General features: G+C 44.0%; 1 protein-coding gene across 1 annotated transcript in view; it reads right to left on the minus strand.

Moving 5' to 3' along the window:
* LOC111149044 (coiled-coil and C2 domain containing 2A) overlaps positions 1 to 20995 on the minus strand; it is a 131415-nt gene that overhangs the window by 72471 nt on the left and 37949 nt on the right. Inside the window, exons 8-13 of the mRNA XM_022505936.1 lie at positions 20301 to 20463; positions 16476 to 16612; positions 15726 to 15857; positions 8724 to 8933; positions 7665 to 7771; positions 2147 to 2287 (exon numbers count right to left, since the gene is read on the minus strand). Of these exons, the coding sequence (XP_022361644.1) occupies positions 2147 to 2287; positions 7665 to 7771; positions 8724 to 8933; positions 15726 to 15857; positions 16476 to 16612; positions 20301 to 20463 (890 nt within the window). The remainder of the gene's footprint in view (positions 1 to 2146; positions 2288 to 7664; positions 7772 to 8723; positions 8934 to 15725; positions 15858 to 16475; positions 16613 to 20300; positions 20464 to 20995) is intronic.

A 20995-nucleotide genomic window follows, 5' to 3' on the forward strand; every position in this document is an offset into this window, starting at 1 on the left:
CCTGGTGGTTTAGCAATTAGCATTTCCCTAGGGCACAGACTCAGCGGGCTAGGATACTACTGAAGACCTCACTTTGGAAACACAGTAGCACTGGAAATTTATAAACATTGTAGAAATCCGACTCAGAAATTATGCTCTATCTTCGACATATAGAGATCCACTTGCTTTGCTCCCTGTTATTCAGAGGCATACATAAACTAGTGAAAATTCAATGACTTTTTCAGGGAAGAATTTATCCTGTGTCATAAGGTGGCTAGGTGAATCGAGAGTGTGGAGAAAGGCACTCCAAAAGAATTTAGGAGGCAGCTACTTATGGAAAGAAGGGGAGTTAAGGATCACAAAAAGTGTCACCTACAGGTGACCTTAAGGGCAAATTTCCTATAAAGTTTAGTTTATTCTAAACTGAAGGAAGGAGGAAAGAGAAAGCAGGGAAATATTTATGTTCTGCTTCTGGGAAGGAGAGGTAGTCTGGGAGATGGAATTCGGAAGCTGAAACACTGGAATTTCTGGAAGACACCGTGGTTTCTTTGGGACAGACTGTATGAATTTGTTTTTCTTCAGCTAATATTAACTGAGCAGATACTGAATGGCGGGTGCTCTGTTTGGGATCAGAGATCCAATGGCAACCTGGTCCTTTCAGAAAGCATGATCTTGTGTTTGTCCTGGGAACTGTAGGATGTTTTCTGAGCCTTATGAAAATTACAACCCTAAAAGAAAATTACAATCCGCAGCTATTTTTGGCTGAAACAGGGCTGTCTTCAAAGCAAAGTATCCAATAACTGCCCACATTTATTACTTTTCTTGTCGATGTATGGTACAACACTTACTCAGAAACAATCGGGAAGGGAACAACACGAGCAGCAGAGATGCTCTTTACTTAATACAGAATATGGTTTTATTGTGATAACTGTCCTCTTAGTCATGTATCAAAGTCTAGAGAATTACGGAGCATAAATGTTATCCAAGCATACTTTCTCCACACCGTACACAAAGATCAATTCCAAATGGATCAAAGATGAATGAGGAAGACAAAACTATAAAGATTATAGAGACAATAGAGTAGAACATCAACTTGACTCAGGGGAAGGATTTCTAAAGCAGCAGCAGAAAGCACCGATCCTAAACAGAAAGATGAACATATTTTATCTGCTTAAAATTAAGAATTTCTGTCCTCAAAAAGCAGCAAGAGGAAGTAAGAGGCAACTACAGAGGGTATCCGCACATCATCAACAAAGGCCCCCTCTCCAGGACATACGCCGAACTCCCACCAACTATGAAAAGGAAACAAAGACAACCAATTCAGTCCAAAATTCAACAGAAGCCTTGAACAGACAGAGGAAGTCCAAATGGCCAATTCTTGAATGGAAAAATAAGGTCAAGCAAAGTGTAATGTTTGACAACAGCAGGGGACATGGACGGTTTGGGTGACTGGGATCCACAGGAACACTGGCCAGAGTATAAGTGGGCACAACCACTCCAGAAAAGTGTCTGACCTCGGCTTGTGGGTATCAAAGAAGCGCATCCCCTAAGACACAACAATGTTACTTCCAGCTGTATTTTGGGGAAAGCTTAGATGCACGTACCGCAAAACACGTGCAGAAGGATCCCTACAGAAGTGCTGTCTGTAAGCTGAGAAACAGAAGTAACTCAAATGTCTGTCAACAGTGAAATGGGCAAATTTTGTTGTATTCATATAATGAAGCATTATAAACAAAGAAAATATATAAACTCCAGTGAACTATGTGATATTAAGTAAATGGATCTCACATAGTTGTGAAGAAATACTAAAGATTGTAGATAGGTCACATACAGGGGATATTAAACTATCTTTTCTTAGGAATTACAACAGATGGAAACAAGGAAACAAGGACATGCTGATCATAAAAATCTGGGAAATGGTTACTTCTGGGAGGGAGAGGGAAGTAGCTGGGGTTAGTAACATGGGGGCTGGTAATGTCCCCAGGTACTGGTAATGCCCCATTTCTTAACCTGGGGAGTGGTTACATCATTATTTATTTGTTTTCTTAGTCGTTATTATTACTTGTTAATTATTTTATTCATAATTATTTTTTAAGCCGTATCCATGTTTTATGCATTTTCTCTATGCATATATATCCCAATAAAACAACTTTTGAAAAAAGCGTACTTTCTCAGAACAAGTTTCAAGGGTGTATTCGTAAACCTCTGAAATTCTCGAAGGGATTTCATCTCCTTCCAAACTTTTATGATGGTTTTTAGCAATGTTCGATCTTTTTCTTGTTCAGTGTCACGTAGTTTTCTTGTTTGCCTAGAAGACAGAATATTATTATTATTATTTATACACATCAAAAACTAATGACGTATGGTGACTAACATATCAATAAAAAAGAAGATACTAAAAAAATTTACAAAAAGTTATTTAGATGGGTTTGTAAATAGAAGAAACTAATAACTATAATAACTATATATAATAAACTATAATAACTATAGCATAGTATATTTAACTTGATACCTATGATACTTCTTAAGTGCTGGAAATCCAACAATATGAATGGAAATTTGAAGACAATAAGAAGCCAATGTGTTTCAAGAGATTATTTGGTTTTGTTTTCCCTAGGTGAATCTGACTTCAATTAAACTAAATTGCCTTCTAAAGTTCTTATTAATACTATGTACCCTTAGGCAAATAGCCATCTTTGAAATTGTAAAAATAAGAAGCCCAGTAAACTCAATTCTCATGGACTAAACTATTGTACACTTAGGGAAGTATGTTGTTGTCCTAGTTAACAACAAACATACTGCAGTCTGTCTCTGTTAACACAAATCACAAGTTCTACATTTAGGAGATGAGGTAATGTCACTGCCTGCCTAGGAGAGTTTTCTAACCAGATTAACAATATTTCAGGTTGATTTGAAGAGGCACCAAATGGTTGGTGATTGTTGGAAATGCTTTCATGTTTATTTCCATTATTTAAAATGTCTGGGAATTACTTAATGCCTTACTTTAAGCCCTCTTATGAATGATAGTCAAACCCAGAACCCAAATGTGCTCTATTATGCTATTAATTACTTAATTAGACAATTTTTCTTTTCTTGAACAAGTACCAGGTGTTTCTCCAGATGATTCAGAAATGTCTAGGAGATTGAGGGTGTCTTTGTCCTCAAGGAATTTACCATTTAGCTCAGGAGTCAGACACACAGATAAATGACGACATACAATGTGAGATTTGCCTAAGAGAGTGCCCTTGGAAACCATGGAGGCAGGATCTCATTAATTAGCATCTCCTGACCTCCAGAAGGAAGATCCGAGTCTGGAAGGTGTACTTGTGATGACTCAGCTGTGGAGGTGGTACAGAGGCCTAGGTTTCTAATCATTCAGCTGCCGGCTCCAGAAAAGGAGGATGGTGGGAGATGACAGCCGGTTAGCGGCTGGATGGCCAAGATTCGAGACTCTCTGAAGACCTCACTGAAGCAAGGAAGCAATAAATTAAGAAACATTCTCCTTCATCTTCTTCTTCTTCTTCTTTTTTTTTTTTTTTAAGATTTTATTTATTTATCTGAGAGAAAGAGAGTGAGGGCACACAAGCAGAGGGGAGGGGCAGAGGGAGAAGCAGACTCCCCGCTGAGCAGGAAGCCCAGGGAGGGGCTAGATCCCAGGACCTTGAGTTCTTGACCGGAACTGAAGTCAGGTGCTTAACCATCGGAGCCACCCAGGCACCCCCCAAATGTCCTTCTTGAAAATCAGTAAGGCATGTGTTTAAGGGCACAGAGGTTGGAATCAGACTCTGTAGGTTTTGCTGGCCTCAGGCAAACAACTTAACTTCTCCAAGCCTCATCTGTGAACTCGGGGTGCTAATGGAATGCACTCCATAGGGCTGTTGAGAGGAGTAAGAGTTAATACGAGAACCATGCCTGACATCCGGTAAGTGACCCACAAATGTTAGCTGTCGGTATCAAGTGGCCTATTCTTCTCTTACGCTGCCTCCCTTGCCTCCTTTTGAAAAACTTCAATGTAATATTATTTTACTGAGTTATGTGACACCTTAAGGCTTTCTGATATATTTTCTACTGGCTTTTTTAGTACCTGACAAAATAGTTTCTCAGAAATGCTAAAAAAGAACCCTTGGCAAGAAAAAATTGACATCTGAGCTAAAGAAGAAAGCATCGTGGAAGAATATTTAATGACAAATCGCAGTCAGGGCTCTAGAGGAAAGGAAAAGGCAGTTTTGCTCAAGGAGTCAGGTAACCCTTTTTTGAAACCTGGTACAGATGGAGTCCAGAGTGTGGAATGGAGTTTCAAGTCAGAGGTGAAATTCTGGGAGCCACTGGCTTCTGGATGTTCTTTCCAACCACAGGACTGGATTCACATGTCAGGAGGAAATGCAGATTAATAAAGAAAACAAAAAGAAACACTTGGGAGGAACTCTGAACCTTTGGGAGCTGGGCAGAGGAGAATAAGTAGACAAAGGACAGTGGGAAGGTCAGGGGCAGGAGAGGGGTGCAGACATCCAAGAGAGGGTGGCGTAGGGAGGGGAAGGGAAGAAATAGGTCACACCAGGCTCCTCTGGTGACAAGATCTCTCATGGTCAAGAGGCCAGGTAGCAGGAGGGCCTTAGCAAGGCAGAGGCGCCCAGGGCCTGTGGCAAGATCAGCCTCCGAGGAAAGGTGGGGGCAGGCCAGTGAGGACGGGTTCAAGTGAATGGGAGGTGAGGGAATAGAGCAGCAAGAAAGCTAGTGTTTTCCACAAGTGTGGGTGTGAAGGAAAACAGAGAGAAAGCGGCAGCCGGATGGGGATCTAGAGTCATATTTTTATTTGTTCAAGTCTGAGTAGTTCTGAGAGTGAAGACCCAGTAGAAAGAGTTAAATGCAGTGCTTCCCTATCTTGCATGAACATCCATGCTGCCTTCCTTATAGGGCTGGTTCCAGTTCAGGGGACAAGCGATGAGGTCAGGAGGCCATTTACAGAAGATAAGATGGAGAATGACTGACGTTTTGGGAACGAGGTGAGTTGCACCTGCCAGGGACCCTGTGCATAGCCAGTGGGGCCTCCCAGGGATGCTGGTCAGCGGCAGCCAGGGCCCACATGAGGGGACAGCCAGGAGCAGACCATCTGCTTAGATTTGTTTGAACAATAGTGAAATGTCAGGAAAAGGCTAGAACCCGCTCTCTTACTGGGCCAGAAATGCTGGATCACAGAGGCGTTCATCTCCAGGGGCAGTGGAAAGACTGCCCTGGGTCTGGGGGCCCAGGGGGGTCCGCAGGGCCCCCCTGCATGGTCTGTCCATCTCTGACACAATTCTGCTAGTTCTCAAATACTGATGAATAAATACGAGTCCTATAAAACCACTACTGTATTCACGACAGCTTTCTATCATTTTTCTTACCCAATGTACGCTTAAGCAAAAATTATTTTCACAAGGAGCCTGCATTGTGGGCTTTTTTTTTTTTTAAAGACTAAATAAGAATTTTCCTTTTAAAACATACTCTTCATACTTTTACAGTGATAGTATCTCAACATTGCTAATTTCCACTTTGCTGGAGGAATTTCCAACTCCAGGCTAGACTGTAAAAAGAAAAATATACATTGAAAGTCCTTGATTTATAAATTCCTGTTCTAAGAATTCATTTTGTGGAAATACGCATGCACACAGGAATGTCAATTAGTGTGCAGTTTCTATAATAAAAAAATAGGAATAATACAAATGCCTATCAACAGGGAACATCACATCTCTATAATGTCAGCCTTTGAATAATGATACAGGGGTGCCTTGGTGGTGCAGTTGGCTAAGCATCTGACTCTTAGTGTGGACTCAGGTCGTGATCTCAGGGCCTTGGGATTGAGCCCCAGGTCAGGCTTCACGCTCAGCAGGGAGTTTGCTTTCAATTCTCTCTCTCTGCGCCCCCTAGCCCCGTGCTTGTGGGCGCACACCTGTGCAAACGCTCTCTCTCTAAAATAAATAAATCTTTAGGGCCCCTGGATGACTCAGTGGGTTGGGCCTCTGCCTTCAACTCAAGTCCTGATCCTAGGGTTCTGGGATCAAGCCCCGCATCGGGTTCTCCGTTCAGCAGGGAGACTGCTTCCCCTTCTCTCTTTGCCTGTCTCTCTGCCTACTTGTGATCTCTCTCTGTGTCAAATAAATAAATAAATTCTGAAAAAAACCTTTAAAAATAAATAATGATGCAGAACTAGATATAGTATAAAAGGCAAAGGTTTGAGAAGTATTTTACACAGAAAAGCCAGTTGTGAGATTGTAAATGCAGTATGATTCCTTAAATAAATATATACACATGAATGCATCTGTGTATATAAGTGTGAGTGTTCACACACATAAGTGACTACACATGTGGGAGAACTAGCAACAATCTGCTAGCATGATTTCCTCCAAGGGATGGGATTCCAGAGGATACCTTCTATATTAGGTTATTTCCTTATTGTTTGGCAACAATCAGGGTTTTAACTTCTGAATTTTAATTATGAAAAATTCTAAGAAATAGAGAAGTCCATGTCATAAATCATTAGGACACTTGTACACATTTGGTCACATTTACTCAGGGCTTTTGGTCATGTCTCAAATGTTATAGCTGCATTTGAAGACCTCTTGGATTACATTCCCTTCTTTCCCTCCCTGGAACTGGCATGTGTGCCTTTTCCATCTGTGCCACACACGTGTGTACCTACAACAGACAAGCGTTGTGTTGGGTATTTTTTTTTTTTAAAGATTTTATTTATTTGAGAGAGAGAGAGAGAGTGAGAGAGCATGAGAGGGAAGAAGGTCAGAGGGAGAAGCAGACTCCGCATGGAGCTGGGAGCCTGATGTGGGACTCGATCCTGGGACTATGGGATCACAACCTCAGCCGAAGGCAGTCGCCCAACCAACTGAGCCACCCAGGTGCCCCTGTGTTGGGTATTCTTTAGGGTTCATGAGCTGTCTAACACGGCGAGAATCCTCTTACATCTGGATGTTCTCATTCGACATTCCTTTCTCTATATTTGTACATACAGATCTAACTCAGTCAATTTAACTGTACTACAGATGTTCAGATGTGGTCATTCTGGTATGGGGTCATTCCCAGCGCCTCCTCAATTTTGTAAATGATGCTGTGAATTCCTTACACACTAAATGTCTCCATGTGCACACATGCTTGTAGCTCTTAGAGTACACACACCGGAAACAGAATTTTCTGGGTCTCAGCTTACAGACATTTTCCACTTTGCTAGCCTATGGTCAGGATGCCCTCTAAACTGGTGTCTGTAGGGGTGCCTGAGTGGCTCAGTCGGTTAAGCATCTGCCTTCAGCTCAGGTCACAGTCCTGGGGTCCTAGGATCGAGCCCCACATCAGGCTCCCTGCCCAGTAGGGAGTCTGCTTCTCCCTCTCCCATTCCCCTGCTTGTGCTCTCTCTCTTCTCACTCTGTCAAATAAATAAATAAAATCTTTAAAAAAAATAAAGTTGTGGCTGTCACAATGTTTGTTTACAGGAGCAGAGTAAGTTACAATATCTTACAACCTCATTCTTTTCTTGGACTTCAAATTTGGTGTTAAAAGGATGAATCTACCTCACTACTTCATTTGGCTTGATTTCTCATGTATTCAGCACATTTGGAAAAACTGAAAAAAAGCTTTCATTGAAGATACATCTAACAGGAACAAAAAAAGTAGAAGTTACAATTACAGATTTTACTCACCGAATTTCAGATTTATACTCATTGATGGCTTTTTGGGTTGTATCAAGAGATTTATGAGGCTTTGCTGGATTCAGTCCTGTCTGAACTGCATTTCTTAGAGCTTGAAGCTTAAAAAAATATGGATACAGGTTTTAAGTTAGAGACTACCACCTTCTGCAAATTATGTGCCTTGAACCACCCACCTTGCCAGGGCAAAATGATGCCAGCAAAGCTGTGAATGGATGTTCAAGCACCCAGCTCTTCCCACACTTTAACCTCAACGAACTCTGACAGAGAGCTCTTGCTTCTACTCTTAAAAAAGAAAAGGAATGACAAAGAATAGGGTATGTCCTTCCCTGTACTGTAGCCCAGATAATTACATTGCTCATGACATGTGTTGCTTTTATGTGTGTCTCGGAAATAAGGTTTCTCTCAAGGCTAACAGTGGCTCTTTCTGGGTCCTGGATATACAGGGATATTTTTGGGAACAGATCATAAACCTATAGACTCAAAAAGAGGTAATGTGGCATTATCCCTTGTTTGGGCCAGTAGGTTTTAAAGTCAGGGTGTGGGACCAAAATTGCCCACAGTCAAAATTACTCAAGAAAATCCCATGGGATGGTGTCACATTGGAAGTAAGTACCATTTCTTTGAGCATCATTGGAGACAACTGACTCGTGTTTGGGTACCACATTATAGCAAATTACACGTCAAGATGAGAACGCCTCTAAGGACAGAGAGATTCTCAAGCCATGCATAGGCTCAGCATCTGAGGTCATGTAAGCAAGACACAGCTATGTATCTTCCATTAAAAGCCCACACTCCCTTGTAGGTGACACTACTTGCACCGTTTGCACAAACCTTTCTCCTTAAGCCAAGAGTGAGCCACTGAATTTGCACATGTGAAATGTACATTGTCATAGCCTTCCGTTTGCTTGCAGATAGAACAATCTATCATCCATCGTAGGCCGAGGGGGCATGTATAAGGGGTGCATGAACATTTGCTGCAGGCCGGTGTTTTTGTTGCTTGGGCTCATCAGAAGCACCAAACCCATCAACAGTAAGAACGGAAGAATGTACCTTATCAGTGAGGAATTTTGCCTTGTTTCTCTGGTGTCTTGCAAGGTACTGGTCATATAGTTGGGCCAGCTTGGCTGCCAAAACATGCTCTCGGCTAAAACAAGGATGATGAGTGAAGATTAACCCTGAAATATCAATGTCCAGTTGGAAATTTCCAGGGGGGTCCCCAGATCCAATCATGTGTTGACTTCTGTGGACATATTTTATTGCCTGTTAAAGAGAACAGAGTATGGGGGGACCCCAATTAAAGCACTCGCTGGATAATGATTTAATGTGCAATGGGACAACAGCCAGTTGCACCAGGACCCACAAATGGGAATATATGAGTTTATTTCTTTTTAGGCATTCTGTTTCATTTTTCCCACCTTCCCCGAGATCAGTAGACTATTAATGCATACTTAGGACTTATGATTTCCTGGGGGACTTCAACACAGTGTATCTTCATTTACTTTAATAAAATAATGTGTCTTCTCCTATAACATTCAATCTGTCTTTGATGAGAAGACCAAGAGATTTTTTTGCTTAAAAAAATGTCCTTGTTAAAACCAGGATGTGTTTACAAATGGTAGGCTTGAATAGGAATGGACTGACTCTATCTCAGTACCTTCCAGAATATGCTGAGTTGAGTCTCCATTTCCATTTATAGGGAGGGAAGACCATCTCTGCTAGGATCATATTCCACTGTTATTTCATGTCTTATAAAAGCTCCAGTTCTGATCATTAATATCCTTATACTTCAGACTGCCACAATGGAGGGCATAATTTCTTTTCTCTTTCATCTGGATAACAGTATTCAATTATAACCCACATTTGTGTTAGAAGTTTTATTTTTTTTTTTATTTTATTTTATTTTTTTTTAAAGATTTATTTATTTATTTATTTGACAGAGAGAGATCACAAGCAGGCAGAGAGGCAGGCAGAGAGAGAGGAGGAAGCAGGCTCCCCGCTGAACAGAGAGCCCGACACGGGGCTCGATCCCAGGACCCTGAGATCATGACCCGAGCCGAAGGAAGCGGCTTAACCCACTGAGCCACCCAGGCGCCCCTTTTTTTTTTTATTTTTAAGAGAGAGTGAGTGGGGATTGGGGTTGAGAAGAAGGAGAAGGACAGAATTCCAAGCAGGCTCCACGCCCAGCATCCCCACAGGGCTAAGTCCCATGACCCTGACATCATGACCTGAGCCAAAAATCAAGAGTTGGACATATAACCAACTGAGCCACCCAGGCGCCCTATGTTAGAAGTTTTTCATCTGCATGTGGCCACTATGTGTCTTATGATCACCCAGACTGCTGAGATTAATTAAAAAATTTCCACCTCACAAAGACATGTACAACTAAACAGCATTCTATAGACTTACTAGAAAATTCCTTTCTAATTGCTCTGCTCCTGTTGGTTCTTGCCTTTCCTCTTGCCATGGCGTTCCAGAGTTATGAGGTCATTCAGGTGTGGCTCTCAGGTTCTATCCTGTACTCTTCTTGGTATGAGTAAGTAATGTGGGTAAATGTGGGTAGTGTGGTCCAATTTACCTGAAATGTTACCCAGGGCACCTGTACTTCATTTCCCCTTCCCCACATCTGCATTAGCCCATGGTCAAATGATTGCTGGTGGTCTCTGCCTTAGGCTCAGCTCAACCACATAAAAAAAGCTTCCAGGACCGTCGTAGTCACTGGGCTAGACTGCTCAAAAGAGCCTAACTCTCTTCCTATAAGAGATAAAGACGGTTCCTTGTTTCTCTTTTTGTTAAATTTATTTTCTTTGACTATATACTGAGAATGATCGTGAAAATAGTGGAAATAATTTCTTCTAAGAATAAATGATACTTATAGAACATATTATTTTAATCTTGAAATTGATTTGATTCTTCATTTTTCAATTGAAAACCAAAACCCAAAACTACCAGAGGTGATACAAATGGATTATCTGCTGATGGTCTTGGCGTGTGTGGAGATGCATGCCAATGGAGAAAGAAATTTAAAAGCTGTAAAGGGGTGCCTGGGTGGCTTAGTCAGTTGAGCGACCGACACTTGGTTTTGGCTCAGGTTGTGATCTTGGGATCCTGGGATCAAGCCCCGGATTGGGTTCTGTGCTCAGCAGGGAGTCTGCTTCTCTCTCTTCTCTCTCCCTCTCCCTCTCCCTCCACTCCTCCCCTTGCTCACATATTCTCTCTATAAAATAAATAAATCTTTAAAAAATTAAAAAAATAAGAGTCATACAGAAAAAGAATAATCATTGCTGGGATTAAAATACAAGTCTCTATATTTGCCCTGGGAAAATAACAGGAACAGAGTCTGAATCCAGTCCAGAGCCTGCTATAGATTCTGTGGCTGTTGTTCTGGTCCTCTCTGGAAGCTTTCTCATTCCTGGAAGCTTTCTCATTCCCATCTTCTGGGCATGAAGTGAGGGTCACAAGTCTCACTTACAATTGACCAGCTTGTCCTTGCTATGGATAATGTGAATCTAGGAGAAAAAGATAGAGTCCTTTCCCCTGGTGTTGTTAAGCTTAGATTATCAAGGGTCATGTCTCCTAACACATGGAGAATCCTGGTCTGTCAGCAATCAGAGGGAATGAAACTAGTCAACATTCAAGGAGAACCAGGGAAAAGAGAGGCAGAGGGAGAGACAGCCACCAAAGTCCTGGTTCCCAAAGTCCCTCCTTCATTTTTATGATTTATCTCCAGATCCTTCCCAGTTTTATGGACCACCAAATTCTCTCTTTACTTAAGCTGATTTGCTTTAGTTTTTATCATTTGCAAACCAAAGAGTGCTGGTCCATGCAGTGCTTATAACATAGTAGGTGACCAGTGCTCTGTGTAACATCAGTGAGAATGGTGGAGAGGGAAGAGGTAACCTTACCAAGTGGTTATTAACAAGGAGGTTGGAGTCAGTAAATTCCTCAGAATGGTAGGCAGTTTTGTGAAGGGAAGGCTCCTACACATATGCCTCCCAGGAATGTCATGCCAACTTCTAATCATAGGATCTTTAATTTTTTAAAAAATGTAGACTCTGTGCTCAACGTGGTGCTCAAACTCACGACCTTGAGATCAAGAGTCACAGGCTCTATAGACTGAGCCAGCCAGGTGCCCCCTGACAGAATTTGCAACACTTGACATTTCTGTCTACCCGTATACTAGGGACAGTCTAAGGCCATGTTTGAATATTGCTACCTCTATATTCTCTGAGTTTAGGACAACTGAGAATATAGTGGACTTTCCGTTAAGGATGGGAAGAATAAAAATAAAAGAAGGAAGGAAGGAAATATGGAAGGAAGGAAGGAACGGAGGAAGCAGGAAGGGAGGGAAGGAGGAAGGGAGGCAGGAGGGAAGCTACTGGGATTGTTTTCAACAACCCTGACGTTACTTTGACATCAGGATTAGGTGAACTGCATTTTACATTGTTTGTGTCTGATGTTCAATGATCCCTTGGCATTTTTATTTTTTAAGTTTTGGAATAGGTCCTTCTTAAGAAGTATTCAATTGCATTCTTTCTCATTTGACTTCTAACTTTGTTCTTTGCACGATATGGACTCTCTTCTTATATTTCTCTATTTTTAATGGTCTCTCACAAAGGTCTTAATCTCGGAAGAGTAGAATATTCCACTTTAACGAACTACTGATGAGGGATGGGTTTGGTCAGTCCTGCTGGGTTAGCTTTGGGCCTGAGAGCTCTGAGGCATAAATTCAGCATTAATGGCCCAGGGAATCAACAACTCCTGATCCAGAACACTAACTTGGTTTTCTGTCACTGAGATGCCAGGGTTACGCCAGAGCCCAGGAAAGCCACTGTTCTGCAGGAGAGACAGCTGAAGAGAGGAATAAGGAAGGAGTTTCTTCTAGAGACATTCAACTCAGCTGAATCATTTTAATAACATTCAGTTTGTACTTTGATTGAGGTATCCCTATGTGCCAGCCTCCTACTCAGTGCTATGGTTAAAAGAAGAAGAAAACCCCATCTTTGCTTTTAGTCATTTACAGGCTAGTGGGGGTTAGTGGAGGGGGGGAGATGCATTAATAAGCTATCAGTGAAGCCCTCTCACCCGTTTATCACCTTCTGTGTTCCTGCATCATGTCAAAACTCCCAGATGGAAAGTCTGTTTAGATATAAGACTAAAAATATAGGTCATATGCATTTAATATTTTTTTCTTAAAGGCAAGCCTCTTACATGGAACAGTGGAAAAAACATGGACAAAAAAATTTGACATTGGACAGATCTGAATAAATGTAAGAAAATGTAAAAGTTAGTAAAGAAATAAAATTGTGAAAAAACTAATCCAAAAAGAGATGCATTATGTTTTGAATCACTGGAAGGTTCCACAACCACATTCCCCAAAAAAGACTGAGGTGTGTAAGTCCACAGTGAATGTAATAGGTCATGAGGAAAGGGGGAACATGCAAAGAGAATAATATCCCCTCCCTCTAATTTAAACCCTTCTGTATCCTTCCCACACACTCAGATATATTCTTCCCACTTTGCTAGATCCAAAGCCCGACCCTCTGGGAAATGACCTTGGGAGTCTCTAGTCCCTTTGGCTTTTCTCTCTTAATTTTTTTGCTCTGTGACACTGGATGACCAGCCCCACTGAGTGGGACATTCTCCTTCTCTCCTTCCTCATTTCTGTACGCAAGATGGGAAGATCTCTCCTCTCATAGGTATTAGGAGAAAACCACCCTGTTTCTCTCCGAATGTTTCATCCTCATGGCTCTTTCCCCAGAGAGAAGGAAGAACATGACCAGAGAGCCAGCTGGAGCCTGAGAGCCATTGGTCCGGGTTCTCTGCTGCCCCTTCTTAGCTCTCTCCTGAGAGCCTGCTTACTGGCCCCGCGTGTTCTCCTCGGTACTCCTTATGGTGAACTCACCAGGGCTGTGCTAGACGGGAGCAGAATTCATGGGATTTGGAGCAGGATGCTTATCTGGTCTTGCATTCCAGTAGCCTTCTGCTGTCCGGTTTTACCCTTAGGGAGTCTGATCTCTGCATTCCTCTATGACGTCCATGCATTTCCTAACTAGCTCACAACTTCTGAAGCAGATAGATAAGATTAATTGGCTCCCTTAATATCCAACTCAACATAGCACTTACTCTTCTGTTTTCTCACTGCAACTCATAATTTAGTGCCTCATTATATCAGTGTATCCTGCTGAAACAGATGGTAGGTGAAGGAAGACTGATGTACTACTGGATATGTGCACAAGGGGATGATTGTCTTGATCACTAATTATATCATGTGTCTGTCGTGTAAGCAAACAGATGACAAATCCCTCATGGACTGTGACTTGGGTTTATGCTTGTTTTGTGATCATCTACTCCCATGATCACGTTTCTGCACAAAGTAGCCACTTTTTTTTTTTTTTTAAACATTTTATTTATTTGACAGAGAGAAACACAGTGAGAGAGAGAACACAAGCAGGGGGAGTAGAAGAGGGAGAAGCAGGCTTCCCACTAGCAGGGAGCCCGATGTGGGACTTGATCCCAGGACCCTTGGATGACAACCTGAGCCGAAGGCAGACGCTTAACTGACTGAGCCACCCAGGTGCCCCAAAGTAGCCACTCATTAATACTTGTCTGTAATAACAAAATTTCATAGAAATTCACAATTTAAGAAAAAGTGGGATACAGTGACATCACCTTAATACCCACAATGCTCCTCTGAGGTAGAGAGGATTATTATTGTTCCTATTTTTCAATACAGGAAATGGGCACAGAGGTAAAGGGACCCTCCCAAAATTGCACAGTAGTTGTTGACAGGACCGCTCAGATGCTGCAACTTGCACCTGTGTTTTCTCTGTTGGGCAGCCTGCTTTCCAGAATGATCTTTAAATCCCCTCCTTCGGTTTCACTTTATCTGTGTTGAAATATTACAAATATAAAATTTCCTGGGTTTCAGAAGGAGGTGATCTTTTCTCAGCAGCTCAGGAATGGAAAAGCAATATAATTAAACACTAAGGCAGGCAACTGTGTCTGTTGAACACTAGTTGGCACCTACTGAGCTCGGTTCCAAGCTCTCGAATGTACGATCCTCACCCATCTGCACAACTATCCCAGGAGGTAGGTGCTATTATTATGTCCATTTCACAGATGAAGAAATTGCAACACAGACAGTTTACAACATAGAGTTTGCCTTAGGAGTGTTAGTGCCTGGACTTACAGCAGGTAGTTTGGTACCAGACCTTAGGAAAACACAGTAAAAAGGATTTTCAAGGATAGAAAACCTCCAGCTGGGGGAACCTGGATGGCTCTGTCGGTTAAACAGCCAACTCTTGATTTCGGCTCAGGTCATGATCTCAGGGTTGTGGGACTGAGCCCCCTTGGGCTCCACGCTCAGTGGGGAGTCTGCTTAAGATTCTCTCACTTCCTTTCTGTCTGCCCCTCCCCTGATGGTTCTCTCTCTCTCTCTCTCTCTCAAAATAAATCAATAAATCTTAAAGAAAAAAGAGAAAATCTCCAGTTAAATAATAAAGAGACATTGAGTGGTAAATAATCCTGCAGCATCTGTGAGACGGCAGAGAAAAAAGAGAAAAATAAGGCCGGCTCACTTGGATATACAAATAAAGTCACTAACTTAGTCATTCCTATGTGGGAATGCAGTCCTTATTTAAGAAAGGATTAGGTGAGAGGGGCACCTGGGTGGCTCACTGAGTTAAAGCCTCTGCCTTCCGCTCAGGTCATGATCTCTGGGTCCTGGGATCAAGCCCCCATCGGGCTCCTTGCTTGGTGGGAAGCCTGTTTCTCCCTCTCCCACTCCCCCTGCTTGTGTTCCCTCTCTCACTGTGTGTCTCTCTGTCAAATAAATAAATAAACAAACAAATAAATAAATAAAAGAAAAGATTAGGTGAGCAGAGCAGACTGGCTCTTACATAACACACCTGCTTCCTTGTCTATAAGGCAGCGAACTTAAAAAACAAAACAACCACCAAGGTAGAATGTTAATGAATTTGGTACCCCAAGCTACTAGAAGAGCAAAGCACTGTGAAGCACCTTCATGTGTTGAAAATGAGGAGTCAGGCTTACCTTTTTATACAGTGTTTCAAGTTCTGCCTTAATGTCTTGCACCTGTGTCAGCATTGGTGGTCTGGAAGGAAACGCCTTGGTGGGGTTGGGCAGTGCCAGAATTCTCCCATCATCTCCAAACCACTTCCTTCCCTGCAGATCAAACAGAGGCAAGAACACCATTTTCTTTTAACTGGAGAGAAAATGGTTTACAAAATAAACGACAGTTGCCAGAAAACTCTGGGTCTACATACACATTTCACGCACCTTCCTCTGTCCCGACTAGATCTTTAAAAGCCTCATTTCCATTTGCAACTGAGTCTTCACTAACACTCCTGCACAACTAATTGAGGATATAATCCTCACTCCCCTCCAAAAAAACCATAACAAAAAGCTTATAGGAGTGCTCGAAAAAGTATTTTCTAGTCATTAAAAATTACAGGAAAAAACCATAGGAGAAAAACAATTGTGAACGTTCAATTTGTGGAGAATTAAACATTGTGCATCGTGCAAAAGTCACCGACATCTGACTCAGCAGGAGAATCCCAAGCCCGGCCAGTAGAAGATGGGCTTTTTGGGCGGGGGGGAGTGTGTGTGGTCTGAGGATCACCAAATGTACTAAGAGACAAATTGAAAAGGAAAAAAAAAATTGTACCACTGTCTGTAGACAGGAGGGCATGAGCATGAGGGTGTGGTGACTGCCTGGGATGGCTAGAAACCGCTCTGACCCGAGAGACGCCCAGGGGCTACAGGCGAGACGGGGTGGCTTACAGGCTCCTGCGTCAGCAGCCGGTTCTCCATGGTGTTCTGACAGGCACGGGGCACCTCTGGTCTTGCCCCAATATAAAGGCCTTCGTCTTCCAGAAATCTGGGCTGCACGTTCTCGGGAAGCTTTTTATATGTAGGCACTAGAGAGCACGTAAACAAACACCGCAACATTAGTGCCAGCATACACATTTCAAACCACACTGGAAATTACATTTGTATTCCTGGAAGCCGCAAAGGCCCCATCTTAATTCTCAAGGACCAAGGACAAGAAGAACGTGTTCCCCTGTCATAGCTGTGGAATGGTGACAGGACTCCGCGCCTCGCTCACCAGCGGGGCCTGCTGTGGGGAGGGCAGTGTTCACATCCAAGGGCCTGCTCGGCTCACTCGCCTGCCCAACGCACCTGGGCCAGGCCTGGCTTGGAACCTTTCCTTCTGTACAGAAGGGATGATTATATCTATTTCCTGGGTTCTCGGGAGAATTAAAGGAGGTAAAGTAAGAGAAAATGCTGTGTAAGTTAAAAAGTTAAAAAGAGGATAAAGGAGACAGAGCAGGGAGGGAGGCTTTTCTCAGGAGGCCTTACATTTGCACTGACTTGTGAAGGTTGAGAGGGATGGAGCCTGGGGTAGTGTACCCCCCATCCCCCAAGGGCATGGTGTGGCCCAAAAGTGGAGTAACACTGGGCACTGTGGGGGGGGGGGCGAGCAGGGGCAGGGCAGACGGAGGGCCCTTCCAGTCATCAGCAGCTTGAGTTTTGGTCAGGGGATGGACCCCTGAAGGCTCTACCCGGGGAGTGACCTAGCAGATTTTCAGTTCTGGAAAGATCCCTGGGCCTGCTTAGGCAGAGTAGGCCAGAGGAGAAAATAAGAGAAGAAGCCAGGGGACCTGTGAGTGTCCAGAGGTAATTTGGGAGTTAATGAGGAAAGGTGGAGAGTCTCTTGTTTATAATTATCTCACTCTGCATCTTGCCAAATCCCCAAATCTGCTAATTTTCCTGTATGAGGCCCTTTGCACACTCTGCTTCCCAAACTCACCCATGCAAAACAGCTAATGCCAGTATTCTTGGAAAAAGTGACCTCAGAGTTCTGAGACAACGGGGGCAAACCTGAGCAAACATTGGGGTCTGCCCCCAGCCCTCCATTCACATGGCTAGGCAGCTGCCCGGCACCAACCCAGCGGTCTTCGAAGGTTTTCATGGAGACGTTTCTGCCTACTCTCACTCTATGTATGCTTACTGTTTGTGGACATGCTATCATCTATACAAAGTTAAATCAGGAAAGGATGAGATTAAAAATATGTGCCAACAGAAGCCTTGACATTTGCTTCCCGCGTCCCTGGGGCGAATGCACTCTGCTTTGTCAACCATTCTCCAAGCAGTGACAAGAACGGACCCAGTGACAAAAACATTACTCTTGATCCCCTGCTATGTGCTGGTCACAACACAAGGGCTTCACTCAGGCAATTTCCTCAGTGCTCAAAGGAAGAAGAAACACCTGGAGTCATGTCGTAGGATCGTTTCAGTTCCTCCTGTTTTCTGGTGAGGCCCTGAAAATGGAGGAGCTCGCTCAGGGTCATTCCTCAAGGAGGAGGAGCTGGGGCAGTGTGGCTCCCCACTTCCTGTTTGCTAGGCCAGGGGTTGCCTCCCCTCTGGACTGGAGCTCAGATTCCCCACTCAGAGCAGGTGCCAGGTGCCGCTGGTGCTCCCACAGCCTCTTCCACGTACTCCTCTCCCACCCCCACCCCTGGTCTGAGCCAGCCCCTGGGGTCTAACCTCCCCTCCCAGCCCGGGGGTCTCCAGGGACAGGCCTGGCAGGGAGTCCTCTGACAAACACAAAGAGACAGCACTCCTCCTTGGCCAAGGCTGCTGCCCATGCACTTCTCCAAACCCCCAAGGAGCATCAGGACACATTGTGCCTGGTGTGTGGCTTTTGTGGCTGGCCTCCCAGGTCAGAGACCCACCTTCCCTCCCGTCACTAGCTTTGTGGTCTCAGACTAGTTCCCTAACTTCTCTGGGCTTCTGCTTTTTCATCTGTAAAATGGGTGTGAGAAAGAACCCTTGTCCAGCCCTGGTGTGGAGCCAGGTGAGTTTATACACAACAAGTACTTAGAAAGGAACCTGGCAGAGGAAGGTAATGGAATGCGTTTGCTATTATTGTTTTGGCAAAGTTGTAACCTCTGGGTACATATCCCAGCTACTTACTTTAAAAGGAAACCTGAAATGTCCAACAAATCCCAGTACTTTGGACCATACACGATTCAAAATGACCTATCAAAATGGAACAATAATTTATCCTTGGCTTGGCATTTAACTGGAACTCAGAACATGACAAATGAAAAGAAATCCAAATCCCAGGTAAGGTGAGTGCAGCCCCCCTTCCCAGCCTGAGGGGCTCTCCTGGGGGGGACTCCCATTTTAAGCTTGAACTATCAGCTAACTAACTGGGGAGGTCCCTCAGGTACTCTCGGGAGGAAAGAAAATTCCAAGGGAAAAAAGAACAAAGGGAAGTCCAGGGCAGAAACGAAGCAAGGGGCAGTCACTAGGAGTTAACTGGATGGTCCCTGCTCTCGTACCCTGGCCATTGTCCCTGAGGTGAGGAACCTCAGCCAATCTGCTTCGTACCTCCCTCAGAATCTCTGATGTGATCATGTCCTCTTGCATGTGAGTGAGATGCCTGGTGGCTGGGGGCTCCTGGATAGTCTCAGGGTGGTGCCTGCAGACAGGGGAACCAGCCATGCGAGTAGAGGGTTGGGGCTTTCAGCCAGTGCTGCTCTCTATCCCCACCTCCGGGAGAGGACAGGGACTACAGGATTCATTAATCACCAATGGCACTGACTTGGTCTCTCCTGTGGACATAAGAAGCCTCCATAAAAATCCTAGCTGTAGGGGTTTGGAAAACTTCCTGGTCGATGAACTCATGGTGGGGCTGGGAGGGCGGGGACCCTGGAGAGGGGATGGAAGCTCCACGATCCTTCTCACATGCCATGTCCTATGACTCTCATCATCTCTGTTCTCTCTCATACCCTTGTTTTTTGTTTTTGTTTTCTCTTTTTTTAAGATTTTTAAAATTTATTTGAGAGCAAGAGAGAGCACAAGCAGGGGAAATGGCAGGCAGAGGGAGAGGGAGAACCAGACTCCCCGTTGAGCAACATGGGGCTCAATCCCAGGACCCTGAGATCATGACTAAGTCGAAGGCAGGTGCTTAACCAACGAAGTCACCCAGGTGCCCACATATCTTTTATTATATGATAAGCCAGTAAATGTAAGTGTTTCTCTGACTACTATGCACTGTTAGAACAAATTATCAAACCTGAGGAGGGTGTCATGGAACCTCCAATTTGTGGCAAAATCAAATAGAAGTATGGGTAACACGGGGACCCACTACTTGTGATTGGTGTCTGAGCAGAAGGCAGTCTTGTGGGACGGAGTCCTTAACTTGTGGGGTCTGTGCTGACTCCAGGTATAAGTGTCAGAGCTGAACTGTAGGATATCCAGCTAGTATTGGAGAATTGGTTGGTGTGGGGGAACCCCCCCCCACAAATCTGGTCACGTAAGTGTTCTAGCAGGGTTGAGAGGGAGTAGAGGATGAAACAGAGAGATTCTCCTCACAGCCTGAATCTCAGACTCTCTCAGACTCTCTGCCCCCAGAACTGGTCACCAATTTGATGAGGGGACCCCTCAAAACACCCTGGTGTTTCTTGGGCTATTCCATCAGTAAGTGAGTGTTCAATGGCATTTGCTCAAGTTCTTTATCCTCAGACACCAGCCGTATTTCACATGAAGGAAAATGAAGATGCCCAAAGCGAGCAGGAAGGCAAAAAGTGCAAGTACCTGTCACCCTGCTGGGTACGAAGAGGAGTTCTCTTTCCATCTGCAGTCGAATGTGGACGCTTTCGTACTCTGCGGGTCTGATGGCTATGAAATCCTCATCTGCGTGGTCTAAGCCCAACAGAAAATCCTCCTCATCCTTGGCACTAAGCAGCTCTTCCTCGTCCTGCATTACAATAAACAGCAAGAAAAACTGTGCTGTGATTATACGTCTACTTAGAAAAACAATGGCATTAAACTCATCCAACAACGTATCTTACAAGACTGTGATCTTTTCCTTGTATCTTTTTTTAAAAGCAAGGGTAAGACTCGATGGCCTTTCATGCTCCCCAAGTGGGTTTTCTTTATTTTTCACTCTTACAGGTGGTTGGAAAATGTCAAAACCAGAATAGGCTGAAGTCAGAATTGAAATCTCAGCGACTCTGGGCTCTGAGGGTGTGCATTCTTCTGCATGTACTTCAAGTCCTTGGGCTCAGAAGTTACATGGTATGTTAACCTTCCCCCTGGCACTGACCCCAGGGCAAGATGCTGTAAGCAGTGTCCACACTCTGCTCGGTGTCCACACTCTGCTCAGTGTCCACACTCTGCTCGGTGTCCACACTCTGCTCGGTGTCCACACTCTGCTCGGTGTCCACACTCTGCTTGGTGTCCACACTCTGCTCAGTGTCCACACTCTGCTCGGTGTCCACACTCTGCTC

This window comes from Enhydra lutris, unplaced genomic scaffold (genome assembly GCF_002288905.1).
Source record: "Enhydra lutris kenyoni isolate GAN:26980312 unplaced genomic scaffold, ASM228890v2 scaffoldscaffold21, whole genome shotgun sequence".
Classification (NCBI taxonomy): Eukaryota; Metazoa; Chordata; class Mammalia; order Carnivora; family Mustelidae; genus Enhydra; species Enhydra lutris.